We start from the raw sequence: 16,499 nt of genomic DNA, 5'->3' as shown, positions 1-16,499 counted from the left end.
TACCGAATCACCTGTGGGCGCAAGGCCCAACCGATGTAGGCTGCATGCACATTACACCATACCGTGTTACATTGAAACAAGGTGTTGTTTTACCACGAATCAGACAATACAAGTTACCACCCGATGCTGTAGTGGCTTTACTGGAAATCATTGAAGAGCTCATTGCCCAAGGAGTGGTCGTAGAGACCGACTCCAATATCTGTAATTCCCCTATCATTCCGATTCTTAAACGTACTGACCCCAATGCACCGCCAGTATATCGGCTGGTGATTGATTTACGAGAACTGAATAAATGCATTGTACCACAGTACCCTGTGGTTCCCGATATCTCTTCCCTATTGACTGCTATTGATTCTGAAGCAACGTTCTTTACTGTAATTGATCTCAAGAATGCCTTCTTTAGTGTGCCTATTGATCCAGAGAGCCAATACCTCTTCGGATTCAGTTTAAATGGACGAAGTTTCAAATTTTCACGCGCACCTCAAGGATTCACAGAAAGCCCCAGCATCTATAGTCAAGCACTGAAAAGACAACTAGATTGTATCATAATGCCAGTTAACACCGCCTTACTGCAATACGTCGATGATCTGTTGATCACCGCACGAAGTGAACCCGAATGTGAACATGCATCACTGACAGTTTTACATTTTCTGGCCGACAAGGGACACAAGGTGTCTCCTTCGAAGCTACAATTCTGTGTTCAGCAAGTTGTGTACTTGGGTCACTTGCTGTCCAAAGTGGGGAGACAGCTCACTCCTGATCGCATTCAGTTAATTGTAAATATGCCACAACCACAGACACAAAAGGAAGTGCGGGCCTTTATAGGCCTCACCTCGTACTGCAGACAATGGATTCCTCAGTATGCATTTCTAGCTAAACCACTCATTCAGTTAACAACACAGGAGGCAGCGACTTCGACTGCCCTTCCTTGGACTCAGGAACATACACAGGCCTTTGAGGAATTAAAGAAAGCTTTATGCCAAGCACCAGTTTTAGCGACACCATGTTATAGCAAACCTTTTACACTTTTTGTTACAGAACGTGATGGTACAGCCTTGTCTGTCCTCACTCAAGACCAAGCAGGTTCACATAAGCCTTGCGCTTATTTTTCAAGTACATTGGATTCAGTAGCCCAGGCACTCCCTGCGTGCTTAAAGTCAGTAGCAGCGACAGCACTAGCAATCAGACAGAGCGACTCAATTGTTTTAGGACATCAATTAACAGTGCAAGTTCCACATTCTGTAGAGGTTCTTTTAAACAGAACTCAGACTCAACACTTGACTATAGCACGACTGACAGGTTATGAATTAACACTATTCCAGCCACACATAGAAATCAGACGCTGCAGCATTCTAAACCCCGCAACATTGTTACCTTCAATTATGACAGATCCAGCCCCGCATGATTGTATAGAGATCATTAATGCAGTAACAAAGCCCCGACGAGACTTAACAGATGTTCCATTGACAAATCCAGACCTGACACTTTACATGGATGGTTCATGCATGAGAACAAGTACAGGAGAATTAGTGGCCGCGTATGCAGTGACCACTGAAACTGAAGTCAAAGAAACATATCGTATTGACACATTGTCTGCTCAAGCGGCAGAGCTTATTGCTCTGACCCGAGCCTGTATACTAGCCAAGAACAGAAATGTTAACATATACACCGATTCCCGTTATGCGTTCGGAGTCGTACACGACTTCGGAATGTTATGGCAAGAACGAGGTTTCTTGACCTCTCACGGTGCCAAGATCCAACACGGCCCCCTCATTCAAGCACTGTTAGAAGCAATACATCTGCCTTCAGGCATATCCGTCATGAAGTGTAAAGCACATACTAAAGTTACAGATTCTGTTTCCCAGGGTAACGACCTGGCAGATCAGACAGCAAAACATACAGCATTGACTCACACTCAGACAACTGACGTGCCAAAGACAATAGTACCGACACATTGTATGACAGTCAGGGATCCCTCACTAGATGTAATCGATATTCAGACACATGCTACTACAGAAGAAATAAAGAAATGGACTGAACTAGGAGGGATCCAGACAGATCAAGGTTGGATGACGAAGGGAAAATCTACATGGTTTCTCCCCGACTCTATGGTTCAAGTCATGATCAATACAGCACATAGTCCAGCACATCTAGGAGAGAAAGCGATGTTAGACAGTTTACAGAATCTTTGGTGCAATAAACACTTACGAGCAGCAGCAAAACAGAAAGTGCGTACTTGCATGATCTGTTGTCAGTTCAATCCAGGTAAAAGCGTCCCTGTAGAGCAAGGTGGATTTCATCCTCCTGATCACCCTTTTGAAGTCCTCCAGATGGATTATATCCAGATGGACCGTTGTCGAGGATTCAAATATGTCCTCGTAATTGTTTGTGCACTTTCCCGTTGGACCGAAGCATATCCAGTCCCAGATTACACTGCTCCGACCACTGCCAGGCAGCTGGTTCGAGAATTTTTCCCACGGTACGGCTTGCCTCGTGTCGTGTACTCAGATAACGGACAGCCATTCTCATCCGAACTTATGAAACAAGTTTCCCTGCTGCTAGGATACCAATGGAAATTCCATTGTGTCCGACATCCCGAAGCCGCTGGCCTTGTAGAGAGGCATAACCAGACACTAAAGACCCGCCTTGCTAAAGTTTGTAAAGAGAAAGGGGTCGACTGGATAGTCGCCCTGCCAGTTGCATTGTTCTATATGAGAATGGTCGCCCACTCGAGATCAGGACTATCACCGTATGAAGTGGTCTTTGGCAGACCACCGAATATGTGGGGGACGCCCATACGTAAGAAAATTACCGATGTTGATTGTAATATGCTGACAGATTACCTTGCCTCCTTGATGTCTGCACTCCAATCATGTCGTTCACAGGTTGCCGCAGCCTTCCCTGACAACACTGATGTAAAGCCGCACGATGTCCGCCCCGGTGACACAGTCCTAATTAGGAACTTCGACAGGAAAAGTCCGCTGGAGCCCCGCTGGAAAGAGCCGAAGACCGTCCTTCTTACAACGCGGACCGCTATCAAGGTGGAAGGCAGAAAGGGGTGGATCCATACGAGCCATATAAAGAAATGCAACGAACTGATGCCAGGAAAAGACTCGTCCACCCCCTCCAAAGACTGTATCGAGCCTAGTGACTTTAAAGTTCCGAAACAAGAGAAAACTCCCCAAGAGGAGTGCCGCATGAAACTTCGATCTAGCAAGTCAGACAGTTTAATTGTTTAAGTCCTCCCCTAGGTGAATCGGTTAAATAGTTTCTGACATGTATCCCCTAGATCGAGATAGAGAGAGAGAGAGACAATTTAAGAAACATACATATTGTAAATCACTCCGTAGTCACTGTATAGTGACATTATTGATTATGTTTTTTCTAAGTCTTCTGATTATTGTTGCTAGTATATTGCTTCCCATATACTACCCTATTTTAAAGCGTGAACAATCTGCTTACAATGTTTCTGCCGAACATTCTTTTAGTGAATTACCTCCCCACGAACTTTCTTACAGACTCGTGCTGCGCAACAACACATTCATTAGTATGTTACATCACTCCCATCAGACTAACAATGCTACAAATTGCTGGATATGTGGCCGACTCCCTCCCTACCAGAAATACAAGGGAGTTCTGCCCCTCTTTCCGTACCCGTTCACTCACAATGGCTCCTGTGGTGCATGGTTTAGAATAATTAATTCTTTAAATCCTGATGTCGCTGTTTTTAAAGGGAGCTGGGTTTGGGGAAACTTGAACTTAGTTCTGCTTAATGCCTGTTACCCTGACCAGAAAGGACTTCCGACTAGAGTAGGAACTGATCTAGAAAATGAAGTATATGGATTAGGTAATTATACAATTAACCTCATGATTCTTACTGTTGAATCTGAAGCTGCACCAGTTCTCCCTGCTATGTCAGTATTACCAGTCACTGGTGATTTATGTGTCAGAAAGAAGGGTTCAGTACACTTAGGCCATAGCAAATGTACTACTGTGGTCGAATTCAATGACCAAGGCAAATCTTCCTTTAGAGCTACTCGTCATTCCTACTTTGTTTGTGGCCATACCGCATACATACGCTTGCCTCCAGATTGGGATGGTACCTGTTACATTGCATTCCTTCTGCCCCCTGTCTTTCTAGCCCCTCCTGATTATCACAGAAATCCAAATCTAGTAAAGAATAGACTCCGAAGAGATCTCCCGATTGTCGACTACACTGAAACGGCATGGGAGCAATACACAGATTTCAATAAAGGATTCTTTTTCTTCACAGGTCCCGTCCAAAATAGTAAATTAATACGCAGATTAACTAGAACACTTGAAGCCGTAGTGAATGAAACTGCCTCCGCCCTAGGTAACTTAACAGAGGAGCAGTCCGCCATGCGGGTTGTTGTTCTTCAGAATCGCCTTGTTATTGACGTCATCTTGGCAGACAGAGGCGGAGCCTGTAAGGTCATCGGGTCAAGTTGCGGTGTTTTCATTCCAGAAAATGCGCCAACGGTATACCAAGCTATTACACGTCTTCATAAAATTGCAAATCAGATACATCAGAATCCAGGCACCTGGACTTGGTCCGGTTGGTTCTGGACAACGTTAACCGCTTGGGGATGGAAGATCCTATCCTTCCTAGGCATTGCCCTTGTTATAGTATTCAGTTGCTGCCTGTGCCTACAGTGTGGGCCAGCGATTTGTGGACTGTGTGCCACATCGTGCATTGAACATTCCAGTTTTCTCTCAAAACGTGAAAGAAAGAAAGAAGAACAAATGATGTTACAAGAACAGACTGATCGATTCATGAGGATCGAGATATCATGAAGGGTCCGTAGGGAACAAGGAGGGAATGAGGAAATATAAATTTTATGGTCAAGTAATGTTCCCTAGCGTGTACCCCATCGTCTCCATGTACCAGCTTAAAGTGCATGTAACTTCCCTCCTGTGCCAGCTATGAAGACGCAAATACATTTGCGTCCAACGTTAACATGTCCTCTTTCAGACCCACCCTGAATGGGTTGAATATTCCGTTTCTAAGTATGCCATGCCAACGTCTTTTTGTGGTGTACTTTACATGTTTTTCAGCTCTGGCGAAGTAGGCCCTGAATTCTGCCATCGAGCCTCTTTTCCTGTTTTCTGACTCCGAAAGCCTCAGCCCAGGCTGTCTCTGTACCCGTGACCTCTGCCTTACTCCCTGTGCGGCTCACGGCGCTTGGCTCAGCCTGTTGCCTGCCAAGACTGTATTCAACCTTCGAATTATCTGTTCCGCTCCTCGAAAATACATTCCTGCCTACTAGTTTAAGTAAACATTCCCCCAGCTGCAGAGCAAAGGGCCCGGCCTCGCTGTCTATGTGCAAGTAATTCATAGCCTCTGTTACCATGGTAGGCCCATGCCCCTCGCATTCTCATGTAGACACTTAGGCGCTTATACACGCACTCACAGTCAGTATAGAATAGCTTCTGCCCCAGAGACCTTTCCGTTTAGATAATATAGTTCCTAAACATCAGATATCAGATATGATAGAAGTACGAGTTGATCTGACATGCCAGACTTCTGTCTCTTTCCGCCAGTGTAAATGTCAAGTCCCCTGCACCCTCCAGTTTCACGTCAATTCCACGTCATGCAGCCGCGCGCGCATCCAGGCCTCAGATTTCTGCTGACATTACAAAATTCTGCTTTGTTGCCACCCACTTGTGACACCTACCTGTGACGTTTCTAGCACACACCTCTATGTTCACGCCTAGTTCACGCCTTCTAATTACGTATCACTACCACGTGTATGCTGTTATCTTGTTTCTCTCAGCTGTTATGCCTACTGTATTGGTTTCTATAATGTAACTTAAGTATATAAGCTATGTATTGTCAATAAAATATTGCTCTATCCCTTCCTGCACCCCAGTGGTGGCAGGAACAAGATATCCGGTCTTGACCATTCCTTTTCAAGGAATAAAACCCCTAAGAACTCTAACACCACGGACTCTGCCTTTTTCTTTCCGATTGAGTTATTATTGATTAAGTACTTACCTGCATAGAAATTAAGACGGTAAATCAAATATTTACCACAAGAGAAGCACAAGACCGTACAGCTGCTTTAAGAAAGCAGCTCACTCTGAAGATGGCCTCATCCGTCTTTAACATTAATAAATCTTTAAAAGCTAATTTAAAATCAATCAGAGCGTTTTTTCTACAGTACGGCATTAGAAAGTGCAAAGTGTGCATTCTATAAAAACCACAAAAGAAAATAAAATGAAGCAGACTTTGCGTACCGCCTAGGTTACAGGGACAGCTTAGATTTTCCATGTGTTTATTGAAGCCTAACGGGAAGCAGAGTAAATTTATAATGCTTCCGTCCCTGAACCGAAATAGCAAACTCCTGTTCCATCTGCCTAGCTTTAAGCGGAGATAGCCCTGGTGCAGGACAGATGGTTTCTCACTTGGCTCCATGAGGGAGATGTATCTAATTGTAGTAGGCTTTATCAAGTCACGCCTTAGCCTTTCCTTACGGTAAGAATCGTAGAGGGCCTTTTTTATTAAATTCTTGTGCGTGTGGTCAATCAGTTGCGGGGATGTAAAGAGATGACCCAGCCCCACACTCGATAAACTATTTTCCACAGCCTTAAACCAAGGTATACAGTTAGGCCTCTCACAGTTTAAACAGTCCATAATAACATCGCGTGACAGGGAGGCAGCAGGATTACGCCAGATTTTTATCCAGAACAGTGGGGGTCTGGATCTTATGAAGTCCTCTATATAAAGGAGGTTTAGTTCCCTGTGACAGATGTAAGTTGGTACACTAATGACCCCCCCAAAATCTTCCGGCAAAATCTGTTTTCTTCGGTCTGTAACTGGGTGCAGTTAGAATAACCCCATACCTCAGCACCATAGGTTCCCACAGGTAGACATTGTGTTCTGTAGAAGTGACACAATCACGTCTGCCTGGTTGGGTTGACGAAGGGAGGTTAAAGAATTTATAGCCTTACTCATTTTGTTCCTTTCCTGGGCAACATGTGGTTGCCAAGAGCCAGTGTTGGAAAATAACAAACCAAGATAAGGGAAAGTGCAAGTGCTTTTTAAAATATCATCCCCTGATTGAATATGGCTTATTTTATAGCTTTTAGGGCCGCAAGACATTATGAATGATTTTTTTAAATTGGTGCAGAGGCCCAGGTCTGCCATATATTTAACAAAACCCAAAATTAAAATTTGCAAGGCATTAGGTGTGCGGCCCATAAGGACCGCATCATCCGCATAGAGTAGTGCAGGGACAGGTTTGCCATTGACTTGCGGGACATCATTAGTTAATTTGCCCAAAGAGACACTCAGATCATTTATGTACAGGCTAAAAAGCAGGGGGGCCAAGACACAACAATGTCTAACCCCCCTGCCAATTAAAATATCATTAGAAACTTCTCCATCATTAATAATACGAACACGAGCTTTCAGATCGCTAGGAAGGTGTGCCAAAAAATTAACTAAAGATTCATCTAAACCATAATTTAGCAGGACTGACCATAAGCGGGAACGGTTAACAAAATCAAAGGCAGAACTTAAATCCATAAAACCAAAATATACAGGTGATTTTTTGCCGATCGTATATTTGGCCATAAGCAGGTTTAGGTTCAAGCACTGCTCCACCGTGCCCACTTTACTTCTAAAGCGTAGCTGGCAGGGATGTAAGATGGTATTTTCTTCCGCCCAAGTGCTAATTCTGTTAAAAAGGACCCTGCCTAGGACTTTTAGTGTATTGTCAATTAATGATATGGGGCGGTAGCAGCCAGGATCGAATCTATCGCCTTTTTTAAATATTGGTACAATAGTGCTGCAAGACCATGTTTCCGGGACAGTGGTGAGGGATAAACTATTGAAAACGTTACATAACAAAGGTGCCCAAAAGTGAGGTTCAGATTTGATTTGATCGATGGATAGGCCATCTGGACCAGGGGCTTTGTTACCCGCGCTTTCAGTAATGGCGTCCTCCACCTCTGACAACAAAATGTTTAGTGGCTTTATTGCTGGGACGATTTCGATTGGGTTGCCAGACACAGGAGCATCATAGATCTTAGAAAAATGGTCAACCCACGCATCCCCTGTTATATTACAGTTGATAGGGGAGATATTGGAACCCAGTGATCTAAGATTCTTAACGGCCCTCCAAAACCCTGCAGGTACTCGTAAAGCGGCTGTGCGGACAAGGGAGTCCCAGTGGTCTTTTAATAGCTCTTCAGATCTAATTTTTAAACAGTGTTTCTATCTGGATCTCAGAGCCCTTACCAGGGACGAGTCACGCGGAGCAGCAGTGAGGGCAGCCCTAAGTTCCCGGTTAGCTTTAGAGCATGAGGTGTCAAACCACCTGGGATTGCTATTAAAATGGGCTGGGACGGGTTTGGAAATTTCCATTTTTATTGCCTTACATAGCTCACAGAATGAGTTAACGATATCGAGCCCCGGGTTGGAGGTTGATAGACATACCGAGACTAGGGTAGGATGTTTTTTGATGACTCTAGCCAAAACATCCTGGTTGTCTATCCCCTTCCAAGCCACCCTTAACCTATTTGTCGATGCCATTAAGTTTTTAGCCCCGATTTCTATTCTGTTCCTCAGGGTTTTAGTTGATTTAAGGCAAATTAAGATTGGATAATGGTCACTATACGGGGACAAAGTAACCTCAGATTTCAGTAAAAGATCCTCGAGGAGGGATGAAATAAATACATAATCGATGGTGGTAGAACTCCCATGCCCGATATAGGTAGGGGCGGGTACATTATTCACACCAGTATCCAATTTCTCCATTGCATCAACTAAGTCACGTGTTGCTAACAGGTCTAATAATTCTTCTCCTCTCCTACAGGGTGGGGTTCTAGGGTGGATGTGTGCGTTAAAATCGCCTCCCAAGCAAATGCCATCAAAGCTACCATATTTTTGGCCGTCCACGACTTCATCAATGAAGTTAAACAGTTTCAGAAAATTGGTATTAGGATGGGTTATGAAGTCATTATTGTAGAAGTTAATAAGACATAGCTTTAACCGGTCTATATATTTCAGCGCCATGAAATTATTGTTATTAGTTGGCAGTAATTCAGTTTTGACTCCGGCTATAATTTTAACCCAAATTGATAAACCCCCGCTGGGGTGACCAGTGGGAGGAGAAGGGACAATCAGATTATGGCAGCTATAACCCTTAAGGAGTAAACATCTTGTGCACCAGGTTTCCTGCAGCATTAAAACATCAAAGCTGGTTACCCAATCAGTCCAAGACTTTATATTCATTTTAGCATTGAGGCCAGCAATATTACAACTCAAGATGGATAGTTCATCAGAAGCTGTGGTAGAAGTATGGCCCTGGGCACATTTTGTGTGGTCAGGTGACAACCTACACCTACCTGGAGAGTACAGCATTGTTACACTAGGACATATAGGTGAATTGCCTACGGGGACTTCCTTATTGGTATGATCGCTAGCTGAGGTATGAGGTGGAATATCTAATGGTCAGTCCAAACTACATGTATCCGCTAATGCGGTATATCTATTAAAAAGTGGGAAAGGCGGTGGTGCTGGAAAAAGTTGGAAAGGACATTGGAGCTGAAAAAAGTGGAAAGGACGGTGGAGCTGAGAAGAGTTGCCTGGGTGGTGGCCTATAAAAATAGCCCAAGGGCAAGGGAGTGACAACAGTGATTGGTCCCGGGTAGGTGCTGTTATGATTGAGTATGTATTTAACAGTACCAGGGTGCCTAAAATTTAAAACAATGCAGTCCCCATTAAAGTCTTTACGTAGGGCCAACCCAACTCACACGACGGGCAGACAGAATTTCATTTGAGATATCATGACCTACCCCCTTGTGCTTGGTCAGCCAATCAATACACTTATTGTTCAGCTGAACCCAGGATTCACCTTGTCCTTCCTTAAGGGGTGGGACGCCTGCCAATACTAGAACGTAAGGGCAGGCGTCAGGTGGTAAGTGGAGGGCAGGTTCTTGAAATTTTCTGGGTCTGCTGACTGCTGATTGTTCATTCCTAGCGTTATTACTGCTTTGGGCCGCAGGTTTTACAGTGGTTGTATTATGGCCCTCCTGTCGTGTGCCGTTGGATGTGATAGTAGTGTTGGAAGGACCTGCAACTATGAGAGGAGTTGGCTTGGCTTTAATGGCGGGTTTCGTTTGCGCTGTGTTGGTATGCCTAGGTATATTATTGGCTGTTGGGGTGCTGCTGGCAAGTTTGGGATTGCCCTTCGTGCTGCTGCCAGTACTGGGTGCACCACACAAGATTGCCTTACAAACAGACTCCAGGTCTTTCAGAAGGCGATCACCCCTAAGCTGATCAAGGCTGATCGCCCCTTTCCTTTTTACCTCTTCCTTTTTTACTAAATTTTCAAATGTATCTAACCTTTTAAAAACAATATTAAATTGCGTGATCATTTGACATTCCAGTTGTTTGAAAATAATGTCTACAATTGTCTCAATGAAATTCCCATTGGGCTTGGGTTGGATGATACTTTCAGTCAGAAACTCAGTCTGTGTGCCCAAGGAATTGTGATCTCAATGAAGAGGGTTATGGGAGAGGTCAGTTCATCAGTTTGCGGCGTCTCAATATGAACAGTTTTGCCCTCAGTTTGTTGTTGTTTCCCTCTGGTCCACATGCTCTGCGGAGTTGGTTGGTTCTTGTTGCGGGCAGGTTGCTTCCTTTTGTTAACAGTAGATTTCAGGGGACCCCTTTTCCTTTTGCCCTCGCCGGTTTTATTGTTCGTAGGCGGAGATGAGGTAATAAACTGTGCAGCGCAGTCAGGCTGTGAGGCAATGGTTATGGCGGGACTGCTATCCCCAGGCAGAGTTTCCAACGATGTTACTTTGGTAGAGGGTTTCAGGATGGTAATTGCAGGAGATAGCGGGAGATCGTTAGGAGGACTTGCTTGGGGTGACTGTAGGTCAATGGTGCTGCAACCCAGTGACATCCTCCTTTCTGTATTAGCTATTTCCTCCTGAACCATTATTAGAGCATTTTCCAGTAAACATTCGAAAGAGGGGGGTGGGGTAGGGGAATTGACAGGAGCAGGCATTGTAGGCGTGGTGTTACGCTTCCCCATGTTGAATTATCCCCAGCTCACCTCTTGTTGCAGATGTTGGGGCTATGGCCCAGCCCAGCCTCTTCTGGCCTCTGAGCGCCTAAGAGGGCCAGCCCTTTGCCCGGGCTTCGCCCGGCGCATCCCGCGCGCGTCCTCGCGGGACGAGGAAGCAGGCAGAGTCTTATCCGCCTACTGGCGCTGAAAAGTGAGGGGGGCGGTGCCCTGGCGTCGAGGCTGCTGGGAGTTAGAGTTTTCCAACCCCGACCGGCGGAGCCAAGCCCGGCCAGTCAGGGCGTGCAAGGAGGCACGGCGGAGCTAAGCCCAGCCGCCACACGGGAGCAGGAAACCACAAAGACGCCTCGGCGGAGCAAGGTAGGCTCGGCCGGCATCCAAACCCCTTCCAAAATGCCGTTCTGAACAGCAAATTCGCTGCCCAAGTGATTGCGAAGACATGCAGCAGCAATCTCGTTAAACATGCGACTACCAGGCGGGTACCGCCGCTGTAGGGGAGCAGCCGTGTCAGAGGTTACAAAAAGCTCAGTGTTGTCATTTTTATGCCAGTCTGTTTATTTTGCTCTATTTTTGTACGTTGGTTTGGTATTTTCATTTTGCATTTCAGCTTTATTCCTGTTTTGGTACTGCATAAATACTTTACACTACACATTGCCCTAAATTAATTCCATCTGCTCTGTGCCATAGCTACCAGGGGCTTGAGCTCAGTTTAATTAAGTAACTTTGAGGGCTCACCCTGAAAAGGTTTTGATTGTTCCTTGGGGGGCAATCACCTACCACCAATAATACTCCTATTTCTTACAGCGATACTTATGAACTCTGGCCTCGATTCACAGAACTAACTTAAGACAAAGTCCTAAACTTACTACCATTTTGGTATTCACAGAAGGCACTTACTCATTTCGGTATTCACAGAAGATAGGATTCCTCACTTTAGGACTCCTAAATACCTTCTGTGAATACCAAGGGGTAGATGTATCAAGAAATCGTTTTGCACTTCTCTAATAGCGATTGGTAAGGAATCGCTATTAGAGAAGTGCAAAATGGTATGTATGTAGGAATTCTCTATTTTTTAGCGATTCCTTAACATTCCTTAATTGCGATTAGCAAATTGCTAATCGCAATTAAGGAATAATTTTCCCATTCATTTCTATGGGCCAGGAGGCCCATAGGAATGAATGTGCAGTAATTCTCAAATTGCGAATTCGCATTTTGCTATTCGCAATTTGAGAATTATTTCAAGGGTGCAGGGGTGTCTTATGGACACCCTGCTGCACCCCTGAAACTTACATGTGTGTGCATATGGCACACATACATGCCCTATGGGCATGTATGTGTGCCACATGCCACCTTCAAAATAGTGTTATTTTGTTGTTTTAAAGGATTTCGCAAATTAACATGAACCTGAAGTTCATGTTAATTTGCGAGTCCTTAACCTAAATTCGCTAAAAAAAAAAGCTTCATACATGGCATTTAAGGAATCGCACATTTGCGATTCCTTAAATGCTGATGCAAAATAAGGAATCGCAATTTATTGCGATTCCTTATTTTGCTAATCACACATACATCTCAAAAAATGCAAAATGTCCGTTTGCGATTCCTTAAGGCCGAAATTCGCAGAATTTCGGCCTTAAGGAATCGCAAAAGGCTTGATACATCTAGGCCCAAAAGTCTTAAAGTTAGGATTTTTCTCCGTTTAGGAGTAGTAAAGTTAGGACTCCTAAGATTAGGACTCCTAACTTCTGTGATACCAAAATGAGTAAGTGCCTTCTGCAGAGTCATTGTAGGATGGATCGCAGGACCCCCTAGACACTAGAGGCAAATGACACCCCCCATGGTGTCGCTCGGTAGCCACTGCCTGCCCTGCTGCGTCTCGCACGGGGTCTGAGTATGGTGTTCTTAAATAGTCTCACGTTCACTCAGATTCTCATCGCCTCGGCATGATTTCAGCTTCTTTTTTATAATAAGTGTTAGTTTGCATGGAGAGGGGTCATTGAGAGTTTTGGGTGAGATTTGCATTTTCCATTTTGTGATGAAGCAGAGCTCCTGACTGCACCGTTCTTTCAACATATAACATCATTTGTTCTTAAGACCTTAACGAAGATGTCTGCTGGCTCATTTAAAAAAAATTATAAAGTTACATAACATACACACATACACATTGCAGTTTCAATACAGTACACATCTGAGCTCAATCCATTTGTGAATATATTATGACGTGACCCAAGGCCCCTCATCTCGAGATTTGCCACCAAAGACAGATAGGACGCAGAGGGGGCAGCCCACACCAGAGAAGAGGAATCAAACCGATCCACAGCGTTTTACCTCCCCACAGAATGACATAACCTGAGAACATATCCTAATCCTCTGGTGTACCCGTGCTCCTGTCTGGCCTCCCTCTTTTATTTATTTTTTTATGCGTTTTTCTATACGCGGACTTCACCCGAAGGCGTCAGAGCGCTTCACAATAGGAACAGATCTGATACATGAGAACATTACAAGTGAACAAATTACAAAAGCAGACGATAAGTTACATGAGGCAAAAGTGACAATTATGAGCGAACAAAATACATGAGGAGCAAACAGTGCATTACACGAGGAAAAAGTGACATGTGTGCAGGTTACAAAAGCGGACAAAGTAGAGGAATAACGAATAATACTGCAATAAATGGAGGACACTCAAACACAAGAACAAACGTTACTTAGGCAATGGTGGCACTTGTGCCTAGTGCAATATAACATGTCTGCTATCCACTTTCTTATCAATGCAATCAGCCCCTTAGCACCCCGACGCTTTGCCATCAGCATGCCCATCGCTAGCAGCTCCCTGCAGCTTCTGCCAATATCCTTATCGTACCCAGGTCGAGCTAGCAGTGGGTTAGGTACTAGGGCCTGTCTAGTAACTTCGCTCACAACAGTGAAGACCTCCTTCCAGAATTTAGAGAAAGGCTAAATAATCAGGCTATGTATAAAACCCTGCTTCCTGCTATGAGCAGCACTCACAACGGGGAGAGTCACACAGGCACAGCTAAACGGGTACAGCTAAACGGGCACAGCTATACAGGCACAGCTAAACAGGCACAGCTAAACAGCCCAGCGGGGCTGTAATCGGTTCTGTTTATGTATTTGAAATGAATTAAGCAACGTCTGCTGTTTAAGGATATGTGTTTGGTAACTTCACAGTAGTACCTCCAGCGCTTATCATCCAGAACCAATTTCAAGTCTTTGGCAGTCCAGACGGGCCTTAGGGCAATGTGTGCGAATAAAGCCTTATAATTAGCTTGATACCCTAATCACCTGTGCCAGGCATGCGTATATAGAGTCCACCACTCCATGGTGTCTGACAGGAGTTTAAAAGGCTTGAGTGAAAGTGTCAGTGCCAGACACGTTTCTTTCTATATATAGGTGTGCAAGTTCCCTCGGGACATGTATCCAACTATATGCATGAGAGGCCTGTGCTACTCTGTAGTATAGTTCTAAACTTGGAGCTAAACTTATGTATACTCCATGTAAAGTGGATCTATTGTATGGCACTGCCAGCGCACACTTGAGGCGTGTGCTAATGTCTAAGGTATAAATATTGTGGGGTTCACCACCGGCTCGGCGGACCATCTAGTTAGTAGTGGGCATGACCTTTACAGGCAAAAATTTGCATTGTGGGAACATTACCATTTCATTAATTTCATTTGTAAGATTACCAACATAATATTGACTGACACCCAGCAATGATTATTACTGGATCAAATTCGAACACTGGTGAGGCTGACTCAACCCTTCATCCTTTCGAAGGTTTTTAACCAGAATACTTACCATGAGTCGGTCATAGTAACATCTGTTATATACAATGTTTTGAAGTGTGGTATGAACCTTGAGCTATAAACCCAGGTATTAGTATTATCTTATTATTACTATTTAATATGACATAGGCTTGGGCAGACACGTGCAAGAACTCGTCAGTCTCCTGCCACTGGTGCATGTTTGTGTCTCCTCTCCCACGTGGTCTCAGCTCTTGACTTACTGGGGCTTGGCCTTTAGTGGAGGCAGGGCTCTGATCTGTCTTCTGTTCCTTCTGTTGTTGTGATACCCCTGTACTTACACATTCTTCTCACGCTGCCTAGAATCAGTAGGTATCAGTATGGTGGACACCAGGGATCCATGCTCATGCCTCTATGATGCTGCTGTCCTTCAGCTGATCTCCTGTCTTTCATGAATAAGCGGTCATTGTTACTTCGTAGGTCTCACTGTTTCACCTGTAGTTTGTCTCTTGTCTATTCTATCTCCTGGCAGGTCTCGGAGAACCTGGACCGCTATGTGCCCCTTGTGAGGAGGGAGATGGCGTTTGAGAAGCTCTACACCACCCCTGGGAAGTACACAATCCAGGGAGAGGACTTGCTGGGCACAGTGGAAGCTAATGCCTCCTTACAGGAGTCTACCTCATCCGAAGTCTTCTCATCGCCTAAAAAGTCCTCCGCCTAGCACACCTGACTACAAGGACTAAGACCTCCAGAAGAGCCAGTATTGGAATCACAATATACCGCAAGAAATAGCAGTTGATAGCCTGCTGTTAGATTTGGGGGTCTCTGGTTGGCACATGTAGGTACTCTCCTCTAGTCAGGGAAAGGGAATTACACGCCTAAAATAACCCCTGCTGTCCCTCTAGGTTGCATGGTACGAGCAGCCAAGGCTTATTTCAGAAGCGTTGTAAGTTAAGCATTTGTGACCACATACAGTAACCCAGTGACAACACTACAAATGGACACCACACAGGTTTTATATCAAAAATAAGTAGACTTTATATAGAGTTACCACAAGACTATTAAACGACAAAAATACACAATACTATTACTTTAAGGTGGTAAATTAAGCTTAGTTCAGTTCAGTTCTCAGATGCGACACTCTACGTCAATGTACCTTAAGTTGCGTTGCGCATCCACGACAAGCAATGTTGCAGCAATGGGAATGCGGCAAAGTGCAGGTGCAAAAAAATAAAGACATGAAGATCTTCCAGATGCGGCACGCTTCTCAGGGATGCGAGAAGTTCTCGGTTCAATGAGTAGACTGCAGCAGCGACACCCTTACGATGCAACGGCAACAGCTCCAGCGGCGACGCTCTTCTCCCACGATGCATGAAGCTTCCGCTCGATGTGACAACTACACAGCGACATCCAAGATGCGACTACAGCAGCTCTGACGGCAGTGCACTTCTCAGGGATGCGAGGTGCTCTTTGTCGATGCGGTGCACTGCGACAGTTCCAGCGGTGACACCCTCATTCAGAGTTGCGATGACAGGCATAGCGACGGTGTCACGCTCCAACCTTGTAGCGAGATTCTTCTCATGATGCAGTGCAGTGCGACAACTACAGCGGTGACACCCTCCTTCAGAGTTGCGACGGCAGCAGCAGCGACTGCGACATGCTTCCTCTTCATTGCGGAACTCTT

At 44.9% G+C, this 16,499-nt stretch overlaps 1 protein-coding gene across 1 annotated transcript in view; it reads left to right on the top strand.

Annotated features, from left to right (window-relative positions):
- Positions 1-15,885, top strand: part of LOC147726910 (uncharacterized) — a 227,547-nt gene extending 211,662 nt beyond the window's left edge. The window contains exon 4 of the mRNA XM_086963537.1: positions 15,348-15,885. Within this exon, the coding sequence (XP_086819663.1) occupies positions 15,348-15,536 (189 nt within the window). The 3' untranslated portion in view covers positions 15,537-15,885. The remainder of the gene's footprint in view (positions 1-15,347) is intronic.
- Positions 15,886-16,499: the final 614 nt, after the last annotated feature.

This window comes from Lissotriton vulgaris, chromosome 3_1 (genome assembly GCF_964263255.1).
Source record: "Lissotriton vulgaris chromosome 3_1, aLisVul1.2, whole genome shotgun sequence".
Taxonomy (NCBI): domain Eukaryota; kingdom Metazoa; phylum Chordata; class Amphibia; order Caudata; family Salamandridae; genus Lissotriton; species Lissotriton vulgaris.
This window is presented reverse-complemented; position numbering and strand designations above follow the sequence as displayed.